The sequence below is a fragment of the Anopheles stephensi genome, chromosome 2, assembly GCF_013141755.1.
Source record: "Anopheles stephensi strain Indian chromosome 2, UCI_ANSTEP_V1.0, whole genome shotgun sequence".
Taxonomy (NCBI): Eukaryota; Metazoa; Arthropoda; class Insecta; order Diptera; family Culicidae; genus Anopheles; species Anopheles stephensi.
Window position 1 is genome coordinate 87,596,726 of NC_050202.1, and position 27,833 is coordinate 87,624,558.

Genomic DNA, 27,833 nt, shown 5'->3' on the forward strand with positions numbered 1-27,833 from the left:
CTATTCGGTGCTAGGAATTTCGCTTACCTGGGAGACCTGGTCAGTTAAAGCTTTATGTCGGAGCTCTCGTATTTTTCGCCTAAAGAAGACAGAAGGCATCCGCGATGGAAGAATGCGTAAGGATACTATGCTGGGCAGACGAGCGATCATCTTCATTGAACAAATCAACTCGTAACTGAAATGGCCCCCTTTTAATAGAATTATCTCACTGGTTATCTGGACTGCAGGACTGACTATCAGGCTATAAGCGTTAAAGTCCAATATCTCATTATCTGGCAACTGCTGCAACTTATTGTAGTCAGAGTATATGTTATCGTTCGTTCCCTAAGATATGTATGGCAGGGGCAATCGAGGGCTGTTGATAAGTTCTTCCAGGCTCACTGCCAAGCTGGTTGAGCCTCAAAACATTATTGAACGACCTAGTATTAGAATGTCTACCTTTAAATGATTAGTTGGCATAGGTTTGCTCTCTGTGACTTGAATTACCTTTAGCTGAATAGTCACTCCCGCAATTGTGACTTGGCATCTACAGCAATTTACTAACCATCTTAACTTTGCAGGAACTTGACCTCTTTAGGTTTTGTCGCGAAACTCGCTCCAGTTTTATAAGGACTCCGATTTTGTAGTTGCGAGTCTTATTGACGCACCACTAGCTTTGCCACTGGTGATGCATTTGGCATTGGTCCATCACATTGCTGCAAGAAGCAAAGCTTGTTTTGGTCAATCTAGCCAAAAATACTCCACCAAGTCGTAGAGATATCACTTCGGCTGATTGGGTGACGAGTCGGTATGGCTCTTCGTTAGCTGAAAATGACACTGAACACAAAGAAATGTCACAAAGGGCACTAGCAGGCAGCCTGGCAAACAAAACAGCAGCAACAACAACAAAACCCGATATAGTCCTACCTCGTTATTGCTGAAGTCGAGGATCGGCACGTTATTTAAACCCATTTCAAGTCATGCCATCCGTTAAAGATGGTTCGCATGGTGTTGATCCCGCAGCTTTTACCGTATGATGGTGCGTTTCGCACTTTTGCCACGCACCGCGTACACCGTTGCGTGTGTGTGTGTCATTGAATCCACTGAGTATTGACCCACTAAATATAGCGGTCTCCTTCGGCTTGGGAAATGGGCTGATCAGACCTCGCCTGCTGTTAGATTCGGCTATAAATACCGTGCGAAACTATGTCACAGCCAGCGTAGGTGGCGTGAGTAATTGGGCTAATGTGTCACAAAATAGCGAACATACTCGTGACCGAATGTCGATCGAGCGATCGAGCGGAATAGTTGTTCTCGGCTCGGCAAGATCGGGCAAAGAATCGCAGCTACCCGATCGGATGTGACATAGTTGCGCCGTGCCGGATACCTGCACGTCGTCGCACGCACTGTACGATTTTAGGCCTTCGCGCAAACATTGTCGATCGCCGGTGTACGATCGCCGTCGCCGTTCGAGCGACCGCGAGAAAATTGAACTACCCTGCACACTGTAGAGTGCGCTTCACTTCTCCGACAGCTTTCGCCTGTACAGTGCGCCGTCACGGACTCGCTGTGGTTCGAGGTTGGCTATCCCGACAGCTGGTGGTGGATTCATATTTTCGTTTCTTTTACGGAGTTTTAGCGGACGCTTCCTTGTAGGGTTCTAGGCAGTGGTGCACTACCCCGACTAATATCTGTCAAATTTGCTCTCCCATACTCGCCAGATTCCCGACCTGGACAGTGACCTGGTTTGAGGGTGTTTGGTGTAGTGGTGCCGACCGATCGTGAGCGATCAGGACACGTCGCTGATCGCCTCTATCGACGACTGTGTGAGTGTGTGAGTGTGCGAGTGTGCGTGTGTTCCAGTGCGAGTGTGTGTTGTGGAGCACCCGGCACTGATTGCTGAGGTCGTAACGTGGGTAAGGGAGTAATCTCGTGATATCGTTCCGCACTAGTCACTACTAGTACCAGCTAGTTGCTGCAACCAGCATGACGGGCAGACGGGAGCGGAGGTCGCGTTCGAAAAAGAACCAGCCGGAGGAACCGGTGCAGGTGGAGGTAACACCGGCCGAACCGACGATGCTGGATCTGCTCAAGATCCCGGGGCGTGGCGATTCGCCGCGCGATTTCCGCAGCTTGCACCGTGAAAAGTCGCCGTTCGAGATTGGTGAGCGACCGGATGTGCAGGTCGCGTCCCAGAAGGCCATCATCGACAAGGCGCTCGTGATGGACATTTCGGGCGGTGTGACGAACGTGGACGAGTACATCTCGCTGTTCTTCACCGACTCGTGCTCGCTGGATCCGGCCAGCTGCGGCGACATCTCGACCGTCAAGGTGGTCGTGGTCGAGGAGGAAATGGCCGAAACCGAACCGCCGAAACCGGCCGAGGAGCACTCCAAAACGGAGGCGGAGGCGGCCGCCGAGCTGGCGCGCATCAAGGAGGAGGAAGAGGCAGGTAAGTCCGCGAAGGAACCGACGCCGCCGCCACCGCCCCCGCCAGAGCCAGAGCCAGAGCCAGAGCCGGAACCGGTGGAGGAGGAAGAGGAGGAAGAGGAGGAGGAGGAGGAGGAACCCGAACCCGAACCGCCTCGGGCACCGACGCCCCCTCCACCGAAGGACCCGACGCCCGAGCCGGAACCGATAAAGCCACCGCCCGAGCCCGAATATGACTCAGACGTAGAGCTGATCCCAGTGAAGGAAGAGTTTGATCCGTCGGTGTGGAAGAGCATCGACAGTCTCGAACTTCAGCTGCAGCAGCAGGCCGAGGCGGAAGCGAAGCCCAGTGCCAAGGAGAAAGAGAAAGTCAAGTCCCGTGAATCGTCGCGCCGCGAATCGACACAAGAGATGACGGAACGGGAACGCGACCTGGAATGGCAGCGGCAGCGCCAGATGATGCGACCACCGCTGGTCATCTCCCACCTGAAGGCACGGGCCGCCCCGAAGGGCTCGACGGTGAAGCTGACCTGCACCATCTCCGGTCCGGGCATAACGGTGCGCTGGCTCAAGAATGGCAACCCGATCGAGAAGAGCAGCAAGCACACCTTCAAGGTGAGCGAGGGTCTGCTCAGCCTCGAGATCAAGGACATCGACAATGTCGATGCGGGCGAATACTGCTGCATGATCAAGAACAAGAACGGTGAAACGTCCACCAGCACCACGCTAACGGTGTACGAAAATTACGAAACCAAACCTACGCCACCGACGTTCATCTCCATCAAAGGTAACCGAAATGCTAGTAGGCTAGTAGGCTGTGTACACTTGTGTTTACGATCCCGGGTCCAGTGCTCGCGCCAGGATGTGCTTTCGTTCCTTTCCACCATAGTCATGTTTCGGAGCGCCCCGAAACTGTTGTGTGCGACCCACCGGAGGAGGTCCACTCACTCTCTCTCTCTCTCTCCCTGTGTGGTGTGTTTGTGGGCATTTGTGTTTGTTTTTTTGAATGTGTAACTTCGCGCCTCCGTGTAGTGGTGGTAGGGTCGTTCGCGCGTCGTGCTCCGTTTCTGTAGCTCGTGCTCTTGAGCCGTCCCCGTTGCGTCAGTCAATCAACCTCAAGCTATCACTAAAGCTGTGTTTGTGTCTTTGTTCGTGATAGTCGATTGACGGTGGATTCTAATTCGATGTATTGTATTATTTTACTAATACATTAAGATGATGTTTCACTAGAGGACAAGCAGCAGGCACCCGCGGTAGTTGCCGGTGAGCCGGGGCAGCAGGCAGCAGAAGCTGCCCCTGCCGAACAGCCTGCAGCAGCAGCACCTGTCGCGGAAGCTCCTGCCACCGAAACGGTATCAAGCGAAGCGGCACCGCCACCTTCCGACGCTCCTCAACCTCCACCATCTCAACCTCAAGAATCGCCGGCTGGTGAAGCGGCCGCTTCGGAGGAGCAACCAGCGGCTCCCACCGGTGAGGAAGGCGAAGCACCTGCCGCACCGGCCGAAGCGGGCGGTCATGCAAAGCACAGGCGTTTGGCGCCGGAGAAGTCGCCTTCGCCACCACCGATCGGTGGAGATATGGCACGCTACTACCACAAGAAGATTCTGCACCAGCGGGACAAGCTGCAGTGGTCGGTGCACCTTACCAACCGGGCCATCGTGGCCGGCCACCGGCTGAAGCTGATGTGCTGTGCGACGGGATTCGATCCGACGTTGGAATGGTTCAAGGACGGGCAGCCGGTCGAGTACGATGACCACATCGTCGACATGAATGACATGCACCGTGGGGCCTACGGATGCCTGTGGGTGAACGATGTCACCGTGAAGGATGCGGGCGAGTACAAGTGCAAGGCGAAGAACGAAATGGAGGAGATCGAAACCGTGTGCAAGCTGACGGTGGTAGAGCCTGTCACCACCGTGCAAACCTTTGCACCGACGTTCGTGCGCATGGTTCGAGGTAAGCCCAATGGCGACGAATTGAAATCTAAACGTGGACGTGCTAAGTATAGAACTGGTTGTACTACTAGGTTACTCGCGCGCACTTGCAGGACGAGCACATGAACTCGTTACAGCATTGGCTATATGCGAGCTGTAACCGACATGTTCGATGCGTCCTGCAAGTCTCGCATTTCGATATGACTTATTGCAGCGAGACCGGACGTACTAAGAACTCGATTGCCTCCATCACCTTGCTCAGAGGTCGCTAATATGTGTTCCCTTGTGTGTCCTCCGTAGAAAACTACGACCCGTACAGCAACATCCTGACGGTGGAGTTTGTGATCCGTGCCAATCCGACGCCAACGCTGACGTGGTACAAAGGCATCATCAAGCTGGGCGTCTACCCGGACAGCCACATGCGCATCTCGCAGCACTTTGACGAGACGGCCGAACACACGATCGCCTCGCTCGTCTTCTACGATCCGTCGTACACGGACACCGGCGAGTACATTTGCATCGCGTCGAACAGCGTCGGCGAGGCCACGTGCAAGCACATGCTGGACTTTTGCAGCAAGGAGCAGTACTTCGAATGGCTCGCCAAGAAGCGGCCCGGTTGGTTTAAGGCGGAATCGTACATACCGGTCGAACCGCTGCCCGTGCTCGGCGGTGGCGAAGGCGGGGAGGGAGAAGAGGGCGACGAGGAGGGCGAGGAGGAAGAGGAAGCGGAAGGTGAGGAAGGCGAAGGTCCGAGAGAGCCGAAGGTGAAGCGTGCTCCCAAGCTTCCCGACGTGAAGGAGCTGCCCGAGGAGGAAACGAAAGCGGAAGCGGAAGCCCAAGCGCAGGCCGAAAAGTCCGTCCAGATCGTGGAACCGGAGCCGGACCCGGAGAAGGCGAAAAAAGCCGAACCGGAGACGGAAGTAATGTACAAGCGACGAAAGTCACGCACGCAGGTCGCGCTCGAAGAGTTCGAACGGCGCAAGAAGTTCGATTTCGTGTCGCACATGGCTAATGTGCGCGTGGAGCCGGGCAAGACGATGCGGCTGATCGCGTACGTCAAGTGTCCGGAGGAGGTGACATCGTACTGGAAGAGAGATGGCCGTGTGCTGGGTAATGGGTTGCGGCTCACGCACACCACCATGCGGTGCGGAACGTGCGTGCTGGAGATTGAGAAGTGCAAGTATCGGGACGCGGGCAGCTACACCTGCGTCGCCAAATGTCCGACGTACGGAGAGATCGAGCAGACGTGCACGGTGCAGGTTGTTGAGAAGACGGAAATTAAGGGTGAGGCACCGGTCTTTACCCGCCCAATGCAAGGTACGAGCGCGGGAACACTCCCAACAGGATGGAATGCAATGATCGACGGCAACAATCTGCGACTGCCACTCCTATCAGCGTACTCCCCGGAACTGTCTCATGCGAACGTTCGCGGACGTTGCTGGTTCGTTTTTTTATCCTTACAGAAAAGTACGACCCGATACAGGACGAGCTAACGCTCGAGTGCTGCGTACGGGGCGATCCCGACCCGGAGACGGTGTGGATCGTGCAGGGCGTCTTTATGCGGCACAACACCGGCGGCCGGCTGTACTTCCGCAAGTACCAGGACGGCCGGCAGCAGTTGAAGATTTTCCAACCGTCGAAGGAGGACAGCGGGCGGTACGTGTGCCGGGCGAAGAACAGCGTCGACAAGACGGACTGTGTGTACTATCTGAACTACAAGAACAGCGACGAGGATGTGCTGAAGGTGTTCGAGGAAGAGTTGCACAAAAAGTCGGAAAAGCCGATCCTCAGCCGGCATCTGCGCCCGAAGGACTGCGACTACAATCCGGAGGACGAGGCACTGATCAAGTGGTCCGAGTCGCGCAGCCAGCACGAGAAGGACTACGACTACCGGTACAAGCTGCACTTTATCACGCAGTTGCAGGACAAAACCGTGCCGGAGGGTTCGAACCTCAAGTTTACGTGCTACGTCGACGGAAAGTTTCCGCTGTTCATGTGGTACAAGGATGAGATACCGCTCGTGCAGGGCCGCAAGTACCGGCAGAAGACGCGCCGCGACGGCAAGGTGACGCTGGAGATAGTGAACGTCACGACGGAGGACGCCGGCACGTACAAGCTCGAGGCGCGCAACTACGCCGGCAGCATTGAGTCGAAGTCGGTGGTTAGTGTTTATGAAAATCCGTACACCAAATTCGTTCCCCCAATCTTTGCAAGCAACATCCTAGGTAATGAGCGTGGCGACGGTACAGCACCACTACCACCGTCGAACCGTGGCCCGGCAGCTTCTCCCGGGGCCGCCTAAGCTACTTCTATACTTTTGCTAAACTACTAAACGCTTATCTTATCTAATCCCGTGTCACAATATCTGTCAACTGTCACTACCAGAGCGAGGTCTGGTTTACGGAACCTCGTACACTACGCCACCACCGGCGAAAAACACGGGTCGAGGGTTACTTTCCATTACTTCTGCCAGTACATAACCAGTGAGATATACTATATTCTATTAACGCAAGGCCCGCACAGTGTCACGCTTGTGTGCGTGCGTGCGTGCGTGTGTGTGTGTTGATCTTACCGTAATTTGAATGTTTTGAATTCCCAGAGTACACCCAGCAGGCTAGTACAAATCACCACTACACTGACAAACCGTGTGCTACTAACAGCGCTGTCAGTAGTGCATACACCTCCCATACACATCAGCGCGCCTCCACACATCGACCATCGACCGGGAGCGTCGGGTACGATCACACCAAAGTCAGAGACTACTACCGAAGACATCAGCACACTGGCACCACCGGCACCGATCAGCATGCGTACAGCAGACACACGACCTTCGAGCATCGTCGACCGTTGCGTGCGTCCAGCACCAGCTATCACAGCACGTACTACTACGGGCCGTCCACGGGCCAGGGGCTTGGCCACTCGAGCCATCTCGGCGGCGGCAGTGAATCGAGTCGTGATGTAACGAGCACTTCAGACGGCGCAAGCCAGCGACAGCGACGCAGCTACTATCACGATCGGTTGACGACCGGAACGACGCGCCCCGATAGAACGGCACGGGACGCACGGAAATCGCCGAACGTTCCAGAGCAGACGCAGTCGGTGGAGCGGACGGAATGGACGCGGTCACGCGATTGGGCCAATCGTCTCAAGCGTACCAGTCCGGTGGTGGTTTGCGAGGTGGAGGACGATACCAGTAGCGGCCGACACTCGATTGGCCGGGGTGGTAGCAGTAGTGCCGTGCAAGGTAAGAACCGTAACCATATTTGCAAATCAGCGCTGGTGTAAGTTCGCTCCGAGATAACGAGGTGGAACAGATGGGGGTACAGAGGAACGAGTGCGCAAACAGGCAAACAGTGTAGGGAAGTTTGAATGAAACTGAAAGGAATTCTTCGCTGTTATGTAAGCCGGCAGATCAACAGCGATGTTGTTTAGCGAGAAATTGACAGTAGAATGTTAAAGGAGGCACTTAGACATCGTAGAATTGCTATCAGAATCAGGCTTGTTGCTATACAATTCGTGCTCGAGGCAGCTCTTGATCATCTTCAATCAAAAGTAGCGATTGTTCTGCCAAACTGCCTCGGTAGTTAGAGTTACGTTACAGAAGTCTTAGCAGTAATTGGCGCTAAATATCGCTTGACACACACACTGATAGTATTATCTGTTCTATCTCTCCCCTTCACCAGTGTCGGCCAGCGAATCTACATCGTCGCGCGAAGAATCCAAATCCCTGCGCACGTCCGAACGTACCGCACAGCTGCAAGTATCCTCGACCGATGTCCTCTCCCTGTCCGAATCAGATCGAGCAAGTGGTAGACGCTCCCAAACCTACCCGTACCATTACCGCATGGACACGTTCGCCACTACGCAACGGGTGGAAAGTTTGGCCTCGCTCGAAATGTACCAACCGATCGTGCAGACCGTCCTGCGGGATCGGCTCGTGAAGCGTGGCTCGAACCTCATCCTTGTCTGCTCGTTCTGGGGCGTCAACTGTGAGATCGAGTGGGTGCACAACTACTCGAAAATTAACAACGGTGCCAAGTACCGCATTTCGCGCCACCAGGGCATGAGCATACTGGAGATCTACGACATCACGCACCAGGAGGCGGGCATGTACAAGTGTGTGGTGCGGAACGAGTGCGGCGAAGACGTTACCAACTGCTGCATTCTCGTGCTGGACCACATCCGGCTATCGTCCACTAAGCAAACGCGACCCGATCGTCACACGCTCACGAGACGCTACTAGTACGAGCAGTGATAGCTGGTCGAGACAGTGGATTAGTGTTTAGGGAATTGTTGTGTTAGTCTGTATTTGTCGCATCCCCATCGAATGAATTTGTGTGTCTGTTGTTGGTTGTTGTTGTTGATGTGTGTTGGTTGAACTCGCTGTCATCTCTCGCTCATCGTTTTCTTCGTCGATCGTTTCTGTGTGCTCTGTGTGCTGATTGTGTGTATGTGTGCTCTACATGACTACGGGGCAAGAACGGAAGGTGTCGAGGCACGGGCCCAACCGCACGGGAGAACCGGGGACCTTTGCTAATCCATTTTTTGCGTGTGCAAAATTTTCCCTTTCCTACCCCCCCCCCCACCCCCCCGTCGAAAATACTTCTCCCGCTTCACCAGAAACCTACTCGCTGCACTCGAACGAGATCGTGCTGGAGTGCCGTGTGCGTGGTACGCCGCGGCCGAACATTGCCTGGATCAAGGATGGCGAGTACATCATCCCGGGCGACAAGTACGAGCAGTACGATCATGCCGACGGTACCTGCAAGCTGATCGTGACGAACCCGGGCGAGGAGGACTCGGGCACGTACACGTGCGAGGCGGAGAGTGGCGGCTGCAGCGATGCCATCAGCCACAACGTGCAGTTCGTGAGCAAGGAGAAGGTGCTGATGGAGCGCACGCACAGCGTGTACCACCGGAACCCGAACCTACCGCACTTCTACCAGGGGCTGGCCGACTACTCGATCCCGTCCGGCGGCAACATCTGTCTGGTGGTGGAGGTCCAGGGCAACTGTGAGGTGCAGTGGTTCCGTGACCGCTACCCGGTCACCGGCAAACCGCCGAAGGTGCGCACGTACAGCGACGGTACCGGCATCTTTGCGCTGTGCATTACGGCTGCCACGATGGATGCGTCCGGCCGGTACGTGTGCCGCGCGACGAACGCGTTCGGCAAGGCGGAATCCTCCTCGAACGTGGACATCATCAACCCGAACGCGATCAAGGGCGCGAAGCCACCGATCTTCATGTCCCGGCCACAGCCCGAGATCAAGATTAGACAGGGCGATTCGCTGTCTATGGCTTTCAAAATCATCGGTGACCCGAAGCCAAAGAGTGAGTAGCGGCAGACGCAATGCGGGTGGGCCATGGTCCTAATCCGTGTTTCGCGATTCTTTCCATTCTTCTTTCCATCACAGTTCAATGGATGAAGGGCACGAAAGATTTGACCAACTCGCCGCGTACGATCAAGGAAGTGCACAACGACTACATTCGATTCTCGATCAAGGAGGCGGTCGTAGCGGACGAGGGTGCCTACTTCATTGTGGCCAGAAATCGGCACGGCATCGATCGCTCGTTCACTAAAGTATCGGTACGTACGGGCGGTGGAATGAGAGCAGCTGAAGAGGAAGGACGGTTAACAAGGGCATTTTCGCACCTCTTCACTTGCAGGTCAAGCCACCGAGGGGCTACAAGAAGCACCTGGAAGACAATCTAGATCGGGATGCACCCGATAAGGGAAGAAAATAAATACAACAACCATGCAAAGCACAGTGCTGAAACTTTACACTTGTAGGTAGGTGATTGGGGTTGTGGGCCACGAATGAAAGCTAGTTTCCAGGGTGGATTCAGTGCTCTTATCAACATCATGTCATCGGTTTTTTCAGTCCCGGAAATACTTCTTCTGGGTCTATATTATCTGACGGTAACCTTCCAGCGTCAGTTTCTCATGATGTTTAAAGTATTAACTTCCTTAGAAGCAATAGTCCTGCCTTCATAAGCCTTCTTTCGTTGGGCTATAACCTTTTCTTGTGAGTAGATTGAATCGTTTGGTATCCTTCACATGACGTTACCAACCCTTCGGGACTCAATAATACAGCTAATGGAGTCGGATTGTCTAATATCCTCAAATATTTCTCACATGTTCTCGGTCCTGGCCCTTATGGTAGTATAGCATAGTTGTTTTCAATGCCTACTTCGGGCAGTGGCGGATCAATCCTTTTAGAGGCCTCAAGTAGAATCAAAGATGGAGGCCCCTAACACATCGAATCCTCTGACTGGGCCAGAGTCCAGGACCGCACAACCTGCTTATAGGAAGATACACCTCTGTCGATATGAACAAAGCTCCTTTGAGGCCTAAGGACCCCAAATAGCTGCTTAGTTTGCTTATTCTGGTCTTAGTTTTAGAGTTGCTTATTCAGGTATTACCATTGACTTATCACCAACCAATTGTTCTTCCGTTTCCACTCTCGTTGCAGTTTCATTTGGAATGTTACATCGTGTTCTGAGGACGCCTGCGCTTTCAACGGAGCGAACTACTAGTGTGTTTTTGTGTGTGTATTAGTGCAGCTAAGTTATCATTGTATCATCGTTCATCGGAACTGCAATGCATCAGCAGTTCAACACCCACTATATGGGGGGTAATTTTTTTAGTTTTCATGTGTACTGTGCTGGATGGACTGGAAGCACAGTATAGCAGCAACTGAAAACGATCAAGAAGGTGATCGTCATCGTCGGCGCGTGGATGATTCGAGGGAGAGCATTGCAAAAATTTAAATACCTTGAATAAGTTTTAGTCCTCACCTCCCCCCCCTCTCTCCTCCCTTTTAGTAAGAGAGAAGTTTTTTTTGAGTTTTTACATGAAATAAAAGAAACCGATTTTAAAGAAACTTATCAAGCCGAGAAGAACGCACCCAGGAAGAAAGATGGCGAAGAGCGTCCGAAAATGAAGCAGCGCCATCTAGTGCACGCTAGCGGTAGCACAGAAGAGAAAGGAAACGATCGCATGCGCGCGTGTTCTCTCTTCGCCAGTGTGGTTTATTTAACAGTTAAGCTTACAAAAGTACTTACAAAACTTACAAACAATTAGCTGAAATCTGCTACAAACTAGTCTGTCCATGCTTGTCTCAAGAAAGCAATTCAGTTTTGGCCTGTTTTTTGTTGTTGTTGTGTTGTGTTGTGCGCTTACTACCATAAGCTTTCCCGCAGCTCGTTCGAAATGCGGTACGCGGAAGAGTACGCGGACGAAAGGGTGAGCGACACCTTCGTGATGGCAACGAGCAGCAGAATGCCACCGAACGCGAGCAGACTGTGTTTGACCACCTGATCACCGAACGGCAGGATCTTCAGATAGAAGATGAAGCGCGACAGTAACGTTTTCGGCAGTCCTGGCATCGTCTAAAAAGAGGAGAAGAACATGGGAGCGAAGGTTAATGACGTCACTGTTGGGTGGGAACCTGCGGGTGTTTACACCCAATTCCGTTGCGATACGACATTTGCTGCCCAAACAGACTGTGAGTGAGAGACACCCCAACCCATCGGTGATTGCTGATGAGGAAGCAGAAGATGGGGCACGAATGGGCAAATGTGAACGGGTCGAGTATAGATGAAATTATGAGAATGCGCACTCTGCGCGGCAACAGCCCACAACAGCTGATGCTGATGCTGTTGCTTGGGGGCGCACAGCGCAATGAAGATGTCTTCTGTCTGTGTGATTGTTTTTTTTGGTTTGGTTTGTGCTTTTTTGTGATCGGTCAAGTGTTACCATTCTCCATTGCAAGTCGGCATCGATGGAACGAGATGAATGACCGACGGCCGGGACGGCGGTCGGTGGTTAGAGATATGCGATTGCGTAGTTACCGAGCGCGTAGCATGCAGCGGTACAAACTTACAATTTCGAACCAGAGGGCCGGCACGACCAGCTTGGAGAACTTCTCGCAGTGTGCCATACTGCTCAGATCGTCCAGCACCATGTTGATCTGGAATTTGACCGACAGCTCGAGCGGAAGTCCAGACACCTGCGTGAGGGGACCAGCAGAAGGTGAGTGATGTACATCAAACTTATTCCCATCGCTGGGCTCTTACCGGATTGATCATGAAATGGCTCCGATGCAGCTTTGGATCCGGCCGTGAGCCATTGACGTGTGCCAGTACCTTGGGATCGGCGTCCAGAAAGTGCGGGTAGCTCAGAGCGATCGGGAATCCATAGTAGCAGCTAGTTACATCGATCAGTCCCCGTGGTAGACAGCTGCCTGTTGGAATTGAGCAAGGGGTGGGGTTAAGTTTGACGGATCTCACCCTCTGCACGCACCCTGACATTACCCTTTCGACAGTAGCACTTGTTGCGCGGATCGAATTCCCCATTGTCCAGTGCGTTCTCTTCAAACACGAATTTGGTTGCCTTCAAACCATCCACCTCATGATCGGTGCCGTTTTGAATCTGAAAGAAAGGAAATCTTTAGCAAAACCGATTACCTCCTAGATCGTCTCCGCCTCACGCCACTCACCAGGATCTGCGCTCGGCACATACTCTTCCGGAAAAACAGCAACTGATCGTCGGGTTCGATGAAGCTCTTGAACTTGGTACCATCCGATGCGTTCCGGATGTTGCTACAGTGGGCGCCATTCCACTGCGCAAGGTCCGGCGATCCCAGGTAGGTGTCGTACAGTCCGGACATACTGGCGGACGTTTCCCCGGTGAAGAACGTTTCAAAATCATCGTCGAAATCGTACATCTAGGGAGGGGAGTTACAGGAGTTAGCTAAGGTCCGCCAATCCTTCACTTCACGCTTACTACGCTTACCCGATCGATCAGGCCCACTTTGTCGAACGATATCCAGTTGGGAAGAAAGGTATAACCGAGAGTGGTTAGTGTGGTCGGATAGCCGTACATAAACTCTCTGGCCGTCTGCCGTTCCAGCGGTTGCACCTTCGTTTGCCGTATTAGCAAATTGATAGGCCATCGGATAAAGTACGGTTGGCTGGCCGCTACATGCGCTATGCTCTAGAATGGGTTGGAAGTTGGGTGGAACGGGAGAGTGGGAATGGGGGAAGGGAGTGGGTTGGGATTGGAAGAACATACGGTCGGTGGTTTGACAAACGGTTGAACTTGCTGCAACAAAGCTTTCACACTCACCCCAACCCAACCACCAATAAAACCCATCACCAAGCCAAATGTTGTCTCTGTTTGGTTAAGTCGTTATGTGGGGAAGTGCTTTAAAAGTACTTTTAGGAAAGATTTGTTTTTTATGGAAATAGTAGATCTGACATAACTGTTTGATTCTAGTTGACTAGGCACAACAACGGCACCGGTCTTAATACGGCAGGCAGGACCGAGGTTCAAAACCCATCCAGACCGTTCTTTCGTAGTGAGGACTGACTATTCAACTACGTGGTATCATTAAGTCTAGTGAGCCAGAAATGACAGGCACGACCTTAAGAGAAGTCGTAAGACCAAGAAGCGAGAGGCAGGATATGCAAAATTTCATTTTAGCCGGATGGTCACATTTATTGTTTAAGCTTATAAAGGTAGGCTTCAAACCTCCTCCAAGGATTTTCTTGGGATTTGTAGGACTTCTTAGCTCGTATGGATACTGCTGCTTGATTGAATCAGTACTTGCTTGACTCCAATAAAAGAGATTCGATTCGATTTCGATTCGATTTCTTCTTCATTTACTGAGGTATACTAATCTCCACTGCAGGACTCATGTTAGTGACGCGTGTTAGTTTGACAAAAGCCGCCATGTTGTTTATTAGAATTGAGCTATCCTTTAGTTTAGATTAGTAAGAAACGATCACAACTCGATCTGCACTTACCAGCAGTGCAATGTTGGGCATCATAAACACATCATCCTCCCGCAAGTTGCCGGACAGACCCTTCTGAAAGATCAGCGGATGGTGCGGCCGCGTTGAAAGCGTTCCATTGTCGTTGAACGTAATGTTATCGTGCGACATCAGCTCTCTATTTTGGGGCAGAGAAAAATAACCAGTATGATTGGAATGGTTCTCTTACATCAAGTTCCGCATCCTTGAACACGCACCTGTACACGTACGGGCCCACTTCCTCGATCTGCATCTTTTCGGCCCGGCCCGCCATAAAGTCTTCCGCGTTGGTGACGTTAAAGAGATAGATCTTGATGTACAGATCGACGGGCGGTGTGCGCCACAGGTTGAATATTTCCGACCCTTCTTGGAAGATTAATTTCTGGCGTTGGCGATCGCGATTGAAGAGACAAAGTGAAACCGGTTAGTAGTGTGCACGCCACAACAGCGGGCCCGGAGAACCCCCTTTTCCTTGTGGTCCTGCAATAACGGCGCCCGTGGAAGAGACACACATCGCGACGTCGCGTTTGCGGTGGACTAGATTGGTTGTTGGCGTGCGGTGCACATGCACAGAGTGCATTCACTGCAGTTCGTTAACCACCACCACCGCCACCTCGTCCGGTCATTTCGGGGTGGATATTTTTAAAAGCGAAGTTGCTGCTGTTTTGCTTCTCAAGGTTAAGTCCGAAAGTGAACACCCGATCACCGGGCCCGCAGGTTTCGATTGTCGCACCGAAAACAAGCGAGCACAAGCACTGCATGCTTAACCGAGGTCCGAGGAATTCGCTTTGCTTTCCACCGGGAAGGTGGGAACTTTCGTTGATCGTATTAATATTGCGTAAAACACCACGCACAGTGCCACGAGCAGCAATTGATTGTACTTCATTACGGATGCCGGATTCTACCGCACGCGGACACGAGCAAGGCATGCTAATGAGGGAGGACTTTTTTTTCCTCCTCACCGCTTGACCGGCACTACCCGGGACCGGTCAGATGGAAATAGGCGGAGCGCCCTTTTTAATATTCGCTAGCCACCGCAAACCACACGACACGATGTGTAATGTGCTGCTCTTCGATTCGGCTCAGCCGGGATTTACTTACCCACTTAAATATGAGCAAATAAGGATCAAGGATGTGAACGAGTGCACCGCAGATGATGAACATGAAGCCGGCGGCCATAAGCATAAACGTTCCTGGAGAATGGAGAGTAGCACGAAAAGGAATTAGTGCCGTGGATTGTGTCACTTGGGGTGAATAATAATGCGGGACAGATATGAGAGAGAGAGAATACACTTGCACAGTGGGATAGTGTGGTACGGTCATGAGGACAAATGGGATAGTTGAGATGAAGTTGAGAAGATGCTGAGAGATCGTTAAGATTGTGTTGTTATTTTGCTAACTTATTCCTTATTATACTCTTCCATTGCTTTATAGAAATGGAAACGAATGGACAACTGACATTTGGAATTTCCCATAATAAATCCAAAAGACCGTATGATTCATCAACCGGTTGGAATTTGCTAGATGATTTACTATCGAGTGATAAATATTCATATAAACAAATACATTGAAATTGCTTCCTATCCAGCTCGGTCTGTTGAGGTTGATTGGAGTTAGCTTAAAGAGACTTTAATTCATTAAGGCCGATTCGTGGGTGAACATGGCCTAAACTTATTTTGAAAGCTTTTCAAAGCATGACCCGTAGTATAATTCTTCTTCCTCTTCTATGGCAGCCTTGAAAGGTCTTGGCTTTCTGTCGACCCAGGTTTGTCAGGGTTCCGGGCGGTACGGTGGCCGGGGCGGCAGCGGTGCCGGTCTTCACACGGCAGAACCGGGGCTCAAATCCTATCCAGACCGCCTCCTCGTACGTAGAGTTGACTATCCAGCTCAAGTCAAGTCACAGAAAGCCAGAAATGGCAGGCCGAGACCGTTAAGGTTGTAATGCCAAGGAAGAAGATGGTAGTCAGCCCAGCAATACGGTCAGGCCAATTCTTATCGTCCTTTCTTATCGTCCATAGGACAACCTCATTGGGTTGTATGTTCAACCTTGTCTATGTAGACTTAAACTGAATGGATGCATTTCAATTAATAGCCGTACATGATTCGTAATGCATAAGACGCACCATAAGCCCCTAAAGCACATCAAAATGCAATTTTGAATCGGAGAAATTAATTTTCTTTAATGAGTGTAAAGCAGCGTATGATCGCTTATATTAGCTTTGGAGTTAGGAAAGGATACATTAATGTTTTTGTTCTTAATTATCGTTCAGCGTTCTCATAATTGTTTGCCAGTTGTTTATCCCATAGTGCGCCATTAGCGTCGAATTAGCCGGTGAGATTAAAGTAATAAGCGATCGATGTGATAGCAAAACAACAGCTCCCACCAGCTTAACAAGCTTCGCCTAACGGAACGTGAGACGATGCCGATTAAAACATTTTCATCCTTGCTAATCGTCTACTGAACAGCTCCGTTTGCGTCATAAGATGCTTCAAAACGATGAGTCCTTTCTAAAGCTCGCCCGCAACCCACCAATTATCCCGAGGCATTGCCACAACGTGCCGGAACCTGATGGTCAAACCAAAACACGGCCCAAAGCCACGTGAACTTCCGGGAAATTAGCGAACTATCCCTGCGCATGAAAGTCCACTGTGTGGTGATTTATCTGCTAATAATTGACCATCACACGATTGAGTGTTGCTTGTGCCGCTTTTTGTTGTTGTTAGATTCATTCATACTTAACCCCATCATTATACGCTCGATCACTAAGGGTGAATGATTCTGCTAACTCGTCAGAACGGAGCGGTGGTGGGTAAAGGATTGCAATTGCATTCAGCTTTAACTGCAGAACTGCCAACCGTTAATAGAGGGGCTAAAGTTCAACTGCAACAGGTGGGCTCGGCTTGAAGAATGAGTTGTTAATGGTATGCTTTTTTCGCTACACCAATCAACAAATTACCCACCGCAGCGAAGCGAGCTCGACTGCCAATCAGAGCTCAGTTCCTTAACGATAATGCGGGCTTTCTTAATCCTCCCGCGTTCCGTATCCTCCGAGGATCTGCTGAGGGTGAGGATCGATTAGGAAGTCACGAGGATTTGTTGTGGTTTACGCTAATCGTGCCAGGAATTAGCTAAACATCCGGCTCGCTCAGAGCTAGAACCGCGTACCCGTTCGCTCACATGGACCAATTAAATAGTCATCGGACTAGCGGACTGGCGGCTTGTCATCCGAGGCCTAGCCGACCGAGACCGAAAGAAACGTGTTAATGACATGTGTCGCCGAGGCGTAGATGCGCACGCTTGCCGTCACGAGGTTGATTCGGTGGTGCTCTCAACCGTATCATCGCGATACATCGCGAATCGAATCATGTTCCACGCTTCAGTAACGATGCCGGCTGGTGCAGCGCGATCGATGATTGCGATCGATTCTTGGCGGACGACTTAAGTAGTCAGTCAAATAAAAAAAAAATTAGAATTTATGTTCTCCGTCTAGGAGAACAAAACGCTCCAGCGACGGCCCATTCGAAGGTCTTCTGGGGCTTTGAGGTTTCCGATGGGAAATTTGTATTTTTTGTTTTCGTGATCAGAGCAAAAAAGCCGAAATCGTTTGCTGCAAAGGAATGGTTTGAAATATTTAAAGCGTTTCTAAAGACTGTGTAAAAGTTCAAGGTGGTGCTTCCGAAAGCGCCTGCCGCAACCTAGTTTCCTTACCCAAGCACACTTGCAAGCGTAGTTTCTTCTGCTTTTGATTTTGAAACTGACCGTTACTACGTATTGTGAGCCGAAATTATACCTATACAAGCTGAGGTGGTTTGTAGATCCTAAATGTCATGTCCTTGGACGCGTCTTTTGGCGCTCAGAAAACGGGTAGCTCCCACAAAGCACAACAAACAATCGTCCAACCACACCTCATCGTTGCCACATCAATCACCGAGAAACAGGATCGGATCGGCAACACGTGAGTCCAGTGAGACCGGCCCGTAGGCATTCATCAGCGAAAATTACCATCCCCCTGGTCGATCGATCCTGCGACGAGGGCGACGAGATTCATAAAATAATTACACCGGTGTGTGCTGCGCTGTGATTTACAATCGGGAGGACCCCACAACACCGAAGCTCCGGCCGGGGTCAGTTGGTGGTGCTGGCTCCGGCATTTGCATTCGAACGACATCGCCACGGCAACGGGACATACCGGAGTACCTATCGATATTCCGATATTCCGAGCGATTTGTACTGGTACTGGTTTCGGGATGCAAGCGTTGTTTACAGTAAGCCATCTTGCTTTATTCGACACCCGCGACGGGCCATTTGCATAACGCTTAGCTCTGGCGAACGTTAGCGAACGGCTCTCTCATCTTTACACGGTATCAGGAAATTGTAATTGTCGTTTTATGCGTTTCACTTTCTTTACACTGGCACTGGTGGGGTTGGTGTAATTGGACAAGAATTCTAGCGAGACTCTTGCAGTGTGTTACGACAAGTTTTATAGCTCGATTGAGCGAAGTTAAATTTAACTGTTGTCGCAATAAAGGTAGTTTGGGATAATCGAAGCTTAAAATACCGCATATTGGAGATATCTTCTCACGATCATGGTTGATGTGTTGCATTACTCACAACTTTCAATTAAATCATTAATCTTCTACCAACATTGACTCTTCAGTAGCTGGTAGCTGATTAATGACGTAGTGGATGCGATCCTTCGTGACTAGTATTCGTTCTGTGAAGCAACCGCCACATCATACACAATTTGATATCTCTTGATCTTGCATCTCACTAATACTGAATTTGAGCTGAGTACCTGTAGGAACCTTCGTCTAATCTCAGTTAGTAGATCTGACTCTTAAGAGAATAAGATACTGTTATTCTACCACACACTTCTAAGGCCAAAGACTCTGTTCAGATCAGATATTCGAAAGCATCTTTACTTTGTCACAGAAATTGAGACCCTGTTTGGTTAGTCATAGCAGTAGAATTACTCCCATGTATCCTGCCGATATCGTTCCTTTGGGTGATTCACACGGCCAGAGTAGATGTGGGAAATCCCATGATAGAGAAGGATTAGTGTGACGTGGATGCTACTGCGAGAATTGCTGGCAACCTTTCGGAGGATTCCTCCAACACCACTCTTGTCTAGACCACTTAGAGGCTTCAAGTATCTAATGAATAAGTAAGTAATCTTCAAGAACGGGTGACACTTCTTTGCTCTAGACTGGATGTCTGTTAATGACATGAAATATTCATAAGTTCTACATTTAATGCTCAAAGTAGTGCTCTTAGAATGCTTAGTACTTCTTAGAATAACCCCAATAATTCTTTGGAATTCCATCACTTAGACGAGCAGATTTTAAGCTAGAAGTCACTATTTGTAATCGTCGTCTTAAACTGTTAGCTAGTGAGTTGTCCAGCAACAATCACCCGATAAGCACACCGCACCGAGCTTTTGCAAAACCTTCACCGTTGCCCATCCGGTTATGTCTCCCATGTCCAAAACACACTGTCTCGCAGAGCAATTAATCCCTTTTTCATAATTAAATAAAACATACTTCATATCGAGCAGAGCGACAACAAGCACTGGTGGGCCAAGAACCAGCCACCACCGAGCATTCGACCTTGGGCTGGTACGTCGCGACTCGGTCCTCCAGCCCCAGTGGGTCGGTCGGAAAATCTATGCTTATCGCGCCCCAACAAGCCAGATGCTTCGGCTGAACATTCCGAGTGCTGTAGGTAAGCGATCTCCACGGGGAGACTGCCGCTGAAAACCGGACTGCGAGTGGTGGCGTGTTTTTCTTCGCGCTCCATTGGCTGGACGACACACACACACACACGCACACGGCAGCCGTTTGAAGCTACCCACAAGAGACACTTCGAATGTTGCAAGGTTGGCAGCAGGCTTCTCTCCGTGTGTGCTCTGGTGTACTTGGCGCACCGGTCTCGATCACTCCGCTATCGTTCGCAGTCATGTGGAAATCATAATTGAAAGTGCACTTTCCTGCATAGCCTGCCTGTTTGCATTGTCTTGCGGTAAGGTTGGGCGCGCGATTGTTTTTTTTCCTTTGCTCCCAAAGTGGTCGGTTCTTCCGTTAGACGTTTAACCTCTCCAATTTTTTGTTTTGCTTCTTCAGCCAGCCAGCGGGTTTCCTTGCAAATAGCTCGGCAGCGCAAAGCGTACGAACTCGTGCTCGTAAATGGAAATTAAACACTCTCGCTTAAGGAGGGCCTTAAGGTCCGAAGGACGCAAGTGTCTCGGATCGGTAGGCTATAGAGTTGAAAATTGAAGTCCAAGAAGAAGGTGAAGATCACTCATCCTTTTCCACACCCTTATCGCGGCACGATCTGTCATCAGCTGCGGCCGACACTGAGATGTCACCACCGAATGACATGACATGGTGGCTAAAGGTTGCAACGCAATGCGTTCAGTGCACAATTAATTGAACACACCGGACGGGCATGGTCAATCTCTCTCGCGGAGGACGCCTCTGACCATGAAAGCAATAACGATAAACCAAACACGATGGCCGGCAGGTTGGTTGGTTCGTGAGTGCGTTTGTGGTAATGACAAAGCCGGAGAGAAGAAACAGGTACTCCTTGACCCTGGCCGGAGGACATACTGCCACAGGACACACTGGACGTTGCGGAGCGATTCTTGTGGCTCTGACGTATCTTCCGCTGATCTTGCCCCCTCCCCCTTTACGGGGATAAAGTTCGTTCGCGCGAGCGTCTTACTTCAAACGAGCCGTACTGCGTCATACAGCGGCTGCGGTGAACTCATTAGCGGCAGCGAGATCCTGGAGGCGGGATTTATCGTGTCGCGAGGCATCCGAAGCGGTCGAGTCGCATCAGTCGCCATTATCAACCAGGCATCCCAGCAGCAGCAATAGAGCACCTCGGCTAGAGGGCAAGAATGAGCAATTAACATTTGCATTCACTCGGCTGCCGCCACCACCACCGCACACAGTTCTCTCTGGCCCGATCCTCCTACAGACGTCATTGACGTCAAAAATTTTCCGTTTGTATCGTCGGTGCGGTGGCTTTAATCCCGCAGATGCGATTTAATTTTGATGGGACATCATCCTCACACTGCCGGTGACCCCGTTGCGTAACCGCGAGCCCGCTTCCCGACATTGCATAAACGGCGCAGACTTGTCTCAAACGAAATTCCCGCGCCGCAGTCGTCGACGCGGAAGGGTGGTGGGTGTTCGACCTGCCTGCCTGCCCCCATCGCTCGGACGGCAGCAATTAAAGTGGAGAACTTTCCCGACGAAACGACGAGCGCACCCACCCTACGACGCCGTGCATCGAAAGCCCTCTAGAAATCTGCTGCGTCGTTGTCACTTTCCGTTGGTGGCGGGCTGGCGGGTGGGCGTCCCCGGAGGAGCAGGTGAAGCGTGTGATAATTATTGGTAGACATTTTTGTCCTCCCCGCGAACGAAGGCACTGCGTTGAGTCAGTGCGTCGGTCAGAGTCTGGTCGAAACGGTAACAGGATATGCTAATGGTTGCGGTAATGCAGGCCCATTACACCCCTGTTCGCTGTGGAGGGCGCAACCGTTCTTGGCGACCATTCAAGGGTTAAACCATTAGCCTCGCGCTAAGGTGGCTACCGTTACCGGATAACGTCCTAGGGTGTCCCGGGTAGGGCTTGACCGTGCGGATTGTTTGTGGAAACGCACCACCAACAGGAGAGAATGGCTGTGCGTGTCTAACGTCGCAATACGTTGAGAAATTGAGAGAGTTCTTGACTTGAAAGGTGATCTCCACTATCAGGCGTAGTCAAAACAAAGTCATTAGCAGACCAAATGGTGGTTCAAACATCACAATATCTGAGAGTAGAGTCGCTTTAAAAGAAGCTACTTCATCTAGCAAAAGGACCTTGACGAGTAGTGATAACGCACTACGTTAAACACAGAGGCCATTTTGAAATAGCCTTTGCGGATGTGTAAGGCGGCGACTCCATTTTATCTCTTTTAACTCTGATTTGCCACATTACTCAATTTCAACAATTAAATTAGATCGAGTAAATGAATACTTAATACACAAAACCCCACCTAAACCACTAAGTGCTTTATAGAACCGATGCGGACCGGAGCGAGATTTGAAACGAGGCGGAACGAACAATGTTCTAAATCTTCTAAAGTGGCCCGTTTATCATTACGGCTACTCGTGCGGGGGTCAACCCATTGACACTGATTGTGAAGCTGGTTCTCAGGGCAAGACAACTCAGCATTTTCCTCGCACCGACGTTACGTATTACGTGATACCTCCAGCGCCTTTCTACTAATCTCTCGAACCGATTATGAAATGTAATTGTGCCATTTTAAAAAATGACAATCATTCTCTTTCCGTATTACACCAACAATCAACATTATACAACACTTGAGCTTAAAGATTTAATCCCTTTACAAGAACCCGGACCGCATCGACCTGAACAGGGGGTTTTCCAATTGCAACCCTTTTCCCACTGCAAGTCCCATGATCGATCGTGAGCATAATGGGCTATAATCCCGAATCGCTTCCTAAAATCAATCAATCCGCAAATTGCGCCCCCCCATCCCCCGTTCACGTTCCAAGAACGGGTAGCGCACTGGGCAGTAGTCCCGATAGGAGCTGGCTCGTGCTGCTGGCGGCTGGTGGCCAAGGGAATTGAAATTTGAATTGATGGTGTAGCTAGCGCTGTCCATCAAATACTGGTTTTTGCAGTAGCGTTCGATCGCCTTCTTACTGGTCCGCCCGCGGTGCAAAGCGGTCTTAATTTCCCAGTGTGCACTACCCGAAGTGATATCCCCTTCCCCCCTCGCTCCCGCTTGTACCGTGCGTTCCTTGAATAATGGTTAGCTGTTTGTTCGAAAGTATTACAAAACGTGCGATATGTACCTGAGCTGGTTGAAATGAGCTATTCTTCGCAACGTGACACACAGCCACAGCCAAGACTCGAACATCTCGAGCCATTCGAGATGCTCACCAACACACGCACGCACGCACACAGTGGTGATCGTCCGATCGTCGGCGCACCCGAGAGCCTGATGATCATGCATATAATTCAATATTCTTACTACCAGGTTGGTGTCGCTGCCGCTGTCCCCGGCAATTAAACGATATCAAAAGCGCTATCGCGATGTGGAGACACGTCCACCATAGCCGTAGTAGCCCTGTGACACAATACGCAAAAAAGGCGTTGAGGTTGAGGTAGAACACGCGCAAAGAATGCACTCGGAATGACTCGGTCGCGTGACAATCGGAGGAGGGAGGACCCAAGATGGTGGTGGTGGTGGCGGGTGGGGCGTACTGGTGTTTGCGTATGCGTCGAATGCGGAAATAATTGTAACCTCCTCAGCCGAACCGATCCTCGCAGCTCACAAGCGCCCGGAGAACGAGCGCTTTTCCGCCATATTGGCTCCTGGGCCAATAGCCACCAGCAGCAGCAGAGAACGCTAGAGCTTCGTGTGACATTTCTGGCTCGTTTGGAGTTCTTCTGTTCTGACGCCAAGTACTAAATACCCGAGGGTGCGCACCCGCGTATCACCGTACGGCGGATTGCGCCAGGCCTGGTGTCATACAGGTTTTTGCTTCGCCCGGTTTTGTGTTGGCCCGAGCGCTCAATATCTTCTAGGCTTCTAGAAGCCCAATCGCCGGGGAGTTTTGGCGCGTGCTGGTGGAGCGAAGGCGCGAGGGCACAAAAATTTGGACACGGATCGGATCGGGTGATCGGGTACCCAGGGTGATGGGTTTACACTTGTTGCCCTTCGATGCGAGCGCATGATTTCAACATACAAACGGCTTGCCACCTTGCGCACGACCACCACCACCACCACCGGTAGCGGACTCTGGTGGATTCCGTGTCTCCGTTCTTGGTTGGTGCAAGCACAAGAAGAAGCAGAAGAAAAAAACCCGCTCGGAGTCTGCTTATTTTTCCGTTTGCATCGCACATCGATGTCCCTTTCTCTCTGATCGTGTTTGGTGACTGTGTGTGTGTGTGTGTGTGTGTGTGTGTGTGTGTGTGTGTGTGTGTGTGTGTGTCTGCGTCTTCTAGCCTCTCGCTCTGTGGTATTTCTTCGGTGGTGCACTTCACAGCGGAGACACTCTCGCTTTCCGTTGCAATTCCAGGCAGGTCTCTTTGGTCGCAGAACACACAGCACTCCGACTATGGTTCGTTGGCCCGGTTCGGTTCGGTTGTTTTTCCCGCCGATATCGAACACCGGAGAACACCGGAGTTGCTTTTGGCACCCACCAATAAGGACCTCTAGCCTCCCTCTCTCGCACTCGTTTAAATTCCGTCCAAGTACGACACATCGGGAGCTGATACTTACGATTCGGGTAGCGCGTATGTCGGCCATGTTTCGGTTGGTGGAAGAAGTAGTCGAGCAGTGAAAATTCACTCCGAATGCGACGCCGGAACGGTCCCAGGCTTACCGAGCGACGTCTCTGTGGCGTACCGGAACTACCACCCGACGAGGAGCAACAGTCCCCGCTGCTACTTCCCAAACTGCCGCCATTACCTCCGGCACAGCTAGGACCGCCACCAAAAATCGTCTGATACTGACTGCCGAACAAGCTCACAAAGTCACGCATGGTTGTTGTGTTTTGCTTTTTTTTTTTTGGGTGTCACAAACACTCACCCCTACCCTTTTGACTCACGCACACGCACACAACGATGCAAGGATTACTATACACGCACAGCCTACTTCAAGATTGTTTTCGCCCCAACCCCGGTTAACAGTGTCGCTACCTTGAGCAGAATTCACTGAGCTTTAGGTCGATCCCAAAAATCTAGAACCCTCTTTTAACACACCTAATCCACGATACGAAATCTCGCACTTTTGTTCAATTCCGAGGAATGCTTTCTTTAAATCACTATGGGCCTTGCTTTTATCCTTGCTCGAAGAACGACAACTCAGCCATATAAACACACCGATGAGAGATTGGGAACACCGCACGCTAGATCACTTGTGTCACTTGTCACTCTAGAAACGCCCAGGAAACCATGTTTGACACGAAGAATTTTCCCCCAAAAACCCTCCACGAAGGACTCGCTCCTCTACGGTCGAAGTGTTAGGTTCGGTTACCGTTTTGCTTTGGGAGCGTGAGGCGGTCGTGTGTCCGTTGTGATGAGCGCGCGGTAGTAGACTGTGCGAGTGCTCAGGCGCGGGCTTCTTTGTAGTGCACTTGCAGCGTGCGTTAAGTAACCTCCGCCCGTTCCCCGCATGCACCTGCTACCTGTGTGTCTGTTGTGTGCTGCTGCATCGTCATTTGCAAGCTGCTGCTGCTGCTGCTGCACCTCGGCACCACCGGATGGAATCGTCCGGATTGGAACCTGCTGGAACTCGAACGTGTGTGCGAGTGCGACCGAGGCTGAGTACCACGAGCTGGACAAGGATGCAGCGCGAATGGTAGGTGAGGTAGGTGGCAGGAGTGTACACACCATTGCAAAACCAGTTGATATTGCTGCCTAGACGACGGTGCGAAGCCTATGCGGTCCCCTCTCCGTGGTGCGGTGGACAGGCCAGAGTGCACGCTCGTGAGTGGCTTCTGCATGCGCGTATACACTACCGACGGATCGGATGCATTTATCACGCACGCATATCGGACCCATCGAGAGTGTCCCGTGAGATGCACCGCTGAGATGACCGAGTGAGAAGGCCTAGAGAGCGAGAAGTTCTTCGACAGGCTTTTACGCACAGTAAACGTGTCCCTTGGTGTGGTGTCCAAGCGAGCTGCGGCACGTCAATGAACACCCGCACACACTCACTCGCGTCCAGTGTCAACTTGTCTGGCCGTACGGTGCTTTTTGTCGATGAAATGTCGATCACCACCGTACCCAGAAGTTGGGCGAATGGGGGCCACATGGTCTCCGTTATTATGCACGCCGTCGTGCAGTATCGGATTCCACGGCGGATAGCCATTTTTTAGCGTTTCGTGTTGGAGTTGGGAGCTTACGAGGACTCTCGAGGACCAACGCGCTAGGTGCGATTAGACGAAATTAATAATGCTGGTGAGGGTCACGGCGAGATCTCGTGCGTTGGCCGGTATCGTGCGAGCGCAATTAGTCTGGGGTCGAGGTCAGCCGATCGGGGGTCAGATGGACGGCAGTCCACCCCGGATATATTGAGGGGAGAGTGTGGCGACATTTCAGGAGCTGGCGATGCTGATCTTCCTTTCCGGCTAGCCGAACCCACCCACACGCATATCCGCACCCTGGACCCTGGCGGTTGACAAACTGGTGGAGGAAGAAGCGGCTGACGAGGAGTGACCCGGAGTGCGGTGCATTAACCGCACTTGAATTCGAACTCCGCTCCATTGCCATTGCCTTCGCACGCATACACACGGCGGTGCGCGTGCTCGTGTTGGTGAGTGCGTGGTGCGTGTATGTGGGTTAGTCGTTCTTGCGGCCATCTAAGTGACCGACAGTTAGAATCAGTCAGCTCGTTAGCTAATTGCTCGTAGAACAGTGTAGCTGCCCAATGTCAGTCAGTCGCGCTTTGTTCTGTTGACATCTTGCAAGCGCTAGAAGTAGAAGTGAACGATGCTCATTAAATAAAGTGCGTATCGTGAGCCCCCTTGTAGAGATCCCTTCCCCCCCCACCTCCTCCCCTCTTCCCCCTCGAAACGGTTACTTTCCCGTTAAGAATGCATCCGACATCCTCCCGAACCCCGTTTCCAGCACGATTACAAAACCAAGCGACCTTCGTACGCAACAGTGACTCAGGGGAATCCCGCCGAATGTCGCTCAGCCGGAAAAAGCTCGCTGTGGCGCTTCCGTAAACAGATTCGTGAAATGGAAAATCACTCACACCCGGGGTACAGTACTTTTCCATCCGAAAAGCGCCGGCTCATCTCGCGCTGACTAATGGGTTTCGGTTCAGTGAGAGAGAGAGGAGCGCGTGCGATTTCCTAGGGAGATAACAAGAGCACGGCGAGAATCAGTCCGGCTAGCAACCCCTTTGGGGAAAATCATTTATTTCCTTACCCACCTTGCTTTCCCCTTCCCCGGATCCACGAGTAGAAAACGCACCCTTTCCTAGGAACTGTCACCTGTGGTAATTGATTACAAATAAAGCATCAGTCAAGTGCAGTGCACCGAGGGGCCGAGGATACGTTTGCGCCGAGCACACTCCGTTGCAGTTTCGTTAGAATGCAGTAAACAACGGTCCGTTATTATATAAATATTAATGCTGACTCATTCATACGGCTGCCGGGGTTCGGGACGGGACGGCTTTCATTTTGACTCACGTGCCTTCTCTAGGTTCTAAAGACCAGTTCTAAAGACGTCAAACGAGCGAAGGGAAATACGGAGCAATTGGATCATGTTTAGAGGATCTTTAAGGAGCAAAGTGCTCGTAAACAGGTTTCATTTTCATTGTGAGAATGGCGAGGCGTACGAGATGAGATGCGCAATCGTCACCGCTCGGAATCCGGATGCCCATGTGGGTTGCTTTTTTTTATTGGCGCCCTTGGCTGTTTGTCACTTTAGCACAATGTAGCTACTTGCTGTCGTTTTAAAAGGAAAAATTGCTCCCATTCTTAGTGCACAACCAAAAGCAACAGGCAGCTCTGTTTCTTGCTTGGCAATGCAACCTTGAGAGATCTTGGGTTACTGTTTCTGGGTTGCTTGAGGTTACCTAGCGACAATTTTGTTCTGAGTTTTGAACAGTCAAAATTTGTTTCCTGTAATCTCTAGATTCA

At 51.3% G+C, this 27,833-nt stretch overlaps 2 protein-coding genes across 8 annotated transcripts; one reads left to right on the plus strand and one right to left on the minus strand.

Moving 5' to 3' along the window:
* The first annotated feature begins 1,320 nt into the window (after positions 1-1,320).
* On the plus strand, positions 1,321-11,135 carry LOC118505035 (muscle M-line assembly protein unc-89-like). 7 transcript variants are annotated; one of them, XM_036040269.1, is made up of 10 exons: positions 1,343-1,558; positions 1,701-1,811; positions 1,942-3,196; positions 3,625-4,365; positions 4,644-5,660; positions 5,807-6,568; positions 8,964-9,674; positions 9,758-9,930; positions 10,011-10,134; positions 10,817-11,135. In XM_036040269.1, exons 3-9 carry the CDS (start codon positions 1,966-1,968, stop codon positions 10,086-10,088), a joined length of 4,713 nt encoding a protein of 1,570 aa, XP_035896162.1. In that variant the 5' UTR covers positions 1,343-1,558; positions 1,701-1,811; positions 1,942-1,965; the 3' UTR covers positions 10,089-10,134; positions 10,817-11,135. The 7 variants fall into 7 exon arrangements, with proteins under 7 accessions (XP_035896166.1, XP_035896165.1, XP_035896162.1 ...); XM_036040268.1 differs by having other exon boundaries at positions 1,701-1,809; positions 1,932-3,196; XM_036040267.1 differs by having other exon boundaries at positions 1,343-1,578; positions 1,701-3,196.
* A 219-nt stretch (positions 11,136-11,354) lies between these two features.
* LOC118505056 (scavenger receptor class B member 1) lies at positions 11,355-25,460 on the minus strand. The gene is made up of 10 exons (XM_036040333.1): positions 24,461-25,460; positions 15,261-15,352; positions 14,378-14,541; positions 14,154-14,298; positions 13,141-13,341; positions 12,845-13,072; positions 12,660-12,777; positions 12,423-12,589; positions 12,230-12,355; positions 11,355-11,735 (listed from the first exon to the last, which is right to left on the minus strand). The coding sequence occupies exons 1-10, from the start codon at positions 24,720-24,722 to the stop codon at positions 11,526-11,528; spliced, it is 1,713 nt and encodes a 570-aa protein (XP_035896226.1). The 5' UTR covers positions 24,723-25,460; the 3' UTR covers positions 11,355-11,525.
* Between the last annotated feature and the right edge of the window lie 2,373 nt (positions 25,461-27,833).

What these genes read in the sequence shown, in the direction of transcription:
- LOC118505035 (XM_036040267.1), top strand. Translation starts at nt 1,966, where the DNA reads ATGACGGGCAGACGGGAGCGGAGGTCGCGTTCGAAAAAGAACCAGCCG. An exon ending in GTTCGTGCGCATGGTTCGAG is followed by an intron (nt 4,366 to 4,643) that starts GTAAGCCCAATG and finishes TGTCCTCCGTAG; the next exon opens with AAAACTACGACCCGTACAGC. An exon ending in CGGTGACCCGAAGCCAAAGA is followed by an intron (nt 9,675 to 9,757) that starts GTGAGTAGCGGC and finishes TTTCCATCACAG; the next exon opens with TTCAATGGATGAAGGGCACG.
- LOC118505056 (XM_036040333.1), bottom strand. Translation starts at nt 24,722, where the DNA reads ATGCGTGACTTTGTGAGCTTGTTCGGCAGTCAGTATCAGACGATTTTT. An exon ending in TGTGCCGAGCGCAGATCCTG is followed by an intron (nt 12,778 to 12,844) that starts GTGAGTGGCGTG and finishes CCTTTCTTTCAG; the next exon opens with ATTCAAAACGGCACCGATCA. An exon ending in GCCATTTCATGATCAATCCG is followed by an intron (nt 12,356 to 12,422) that starts GTAAGAGCCCAG and finishes CCCCTCACGCAG; the next exon opens with GTGTCTGGACTTCCGCTCGA.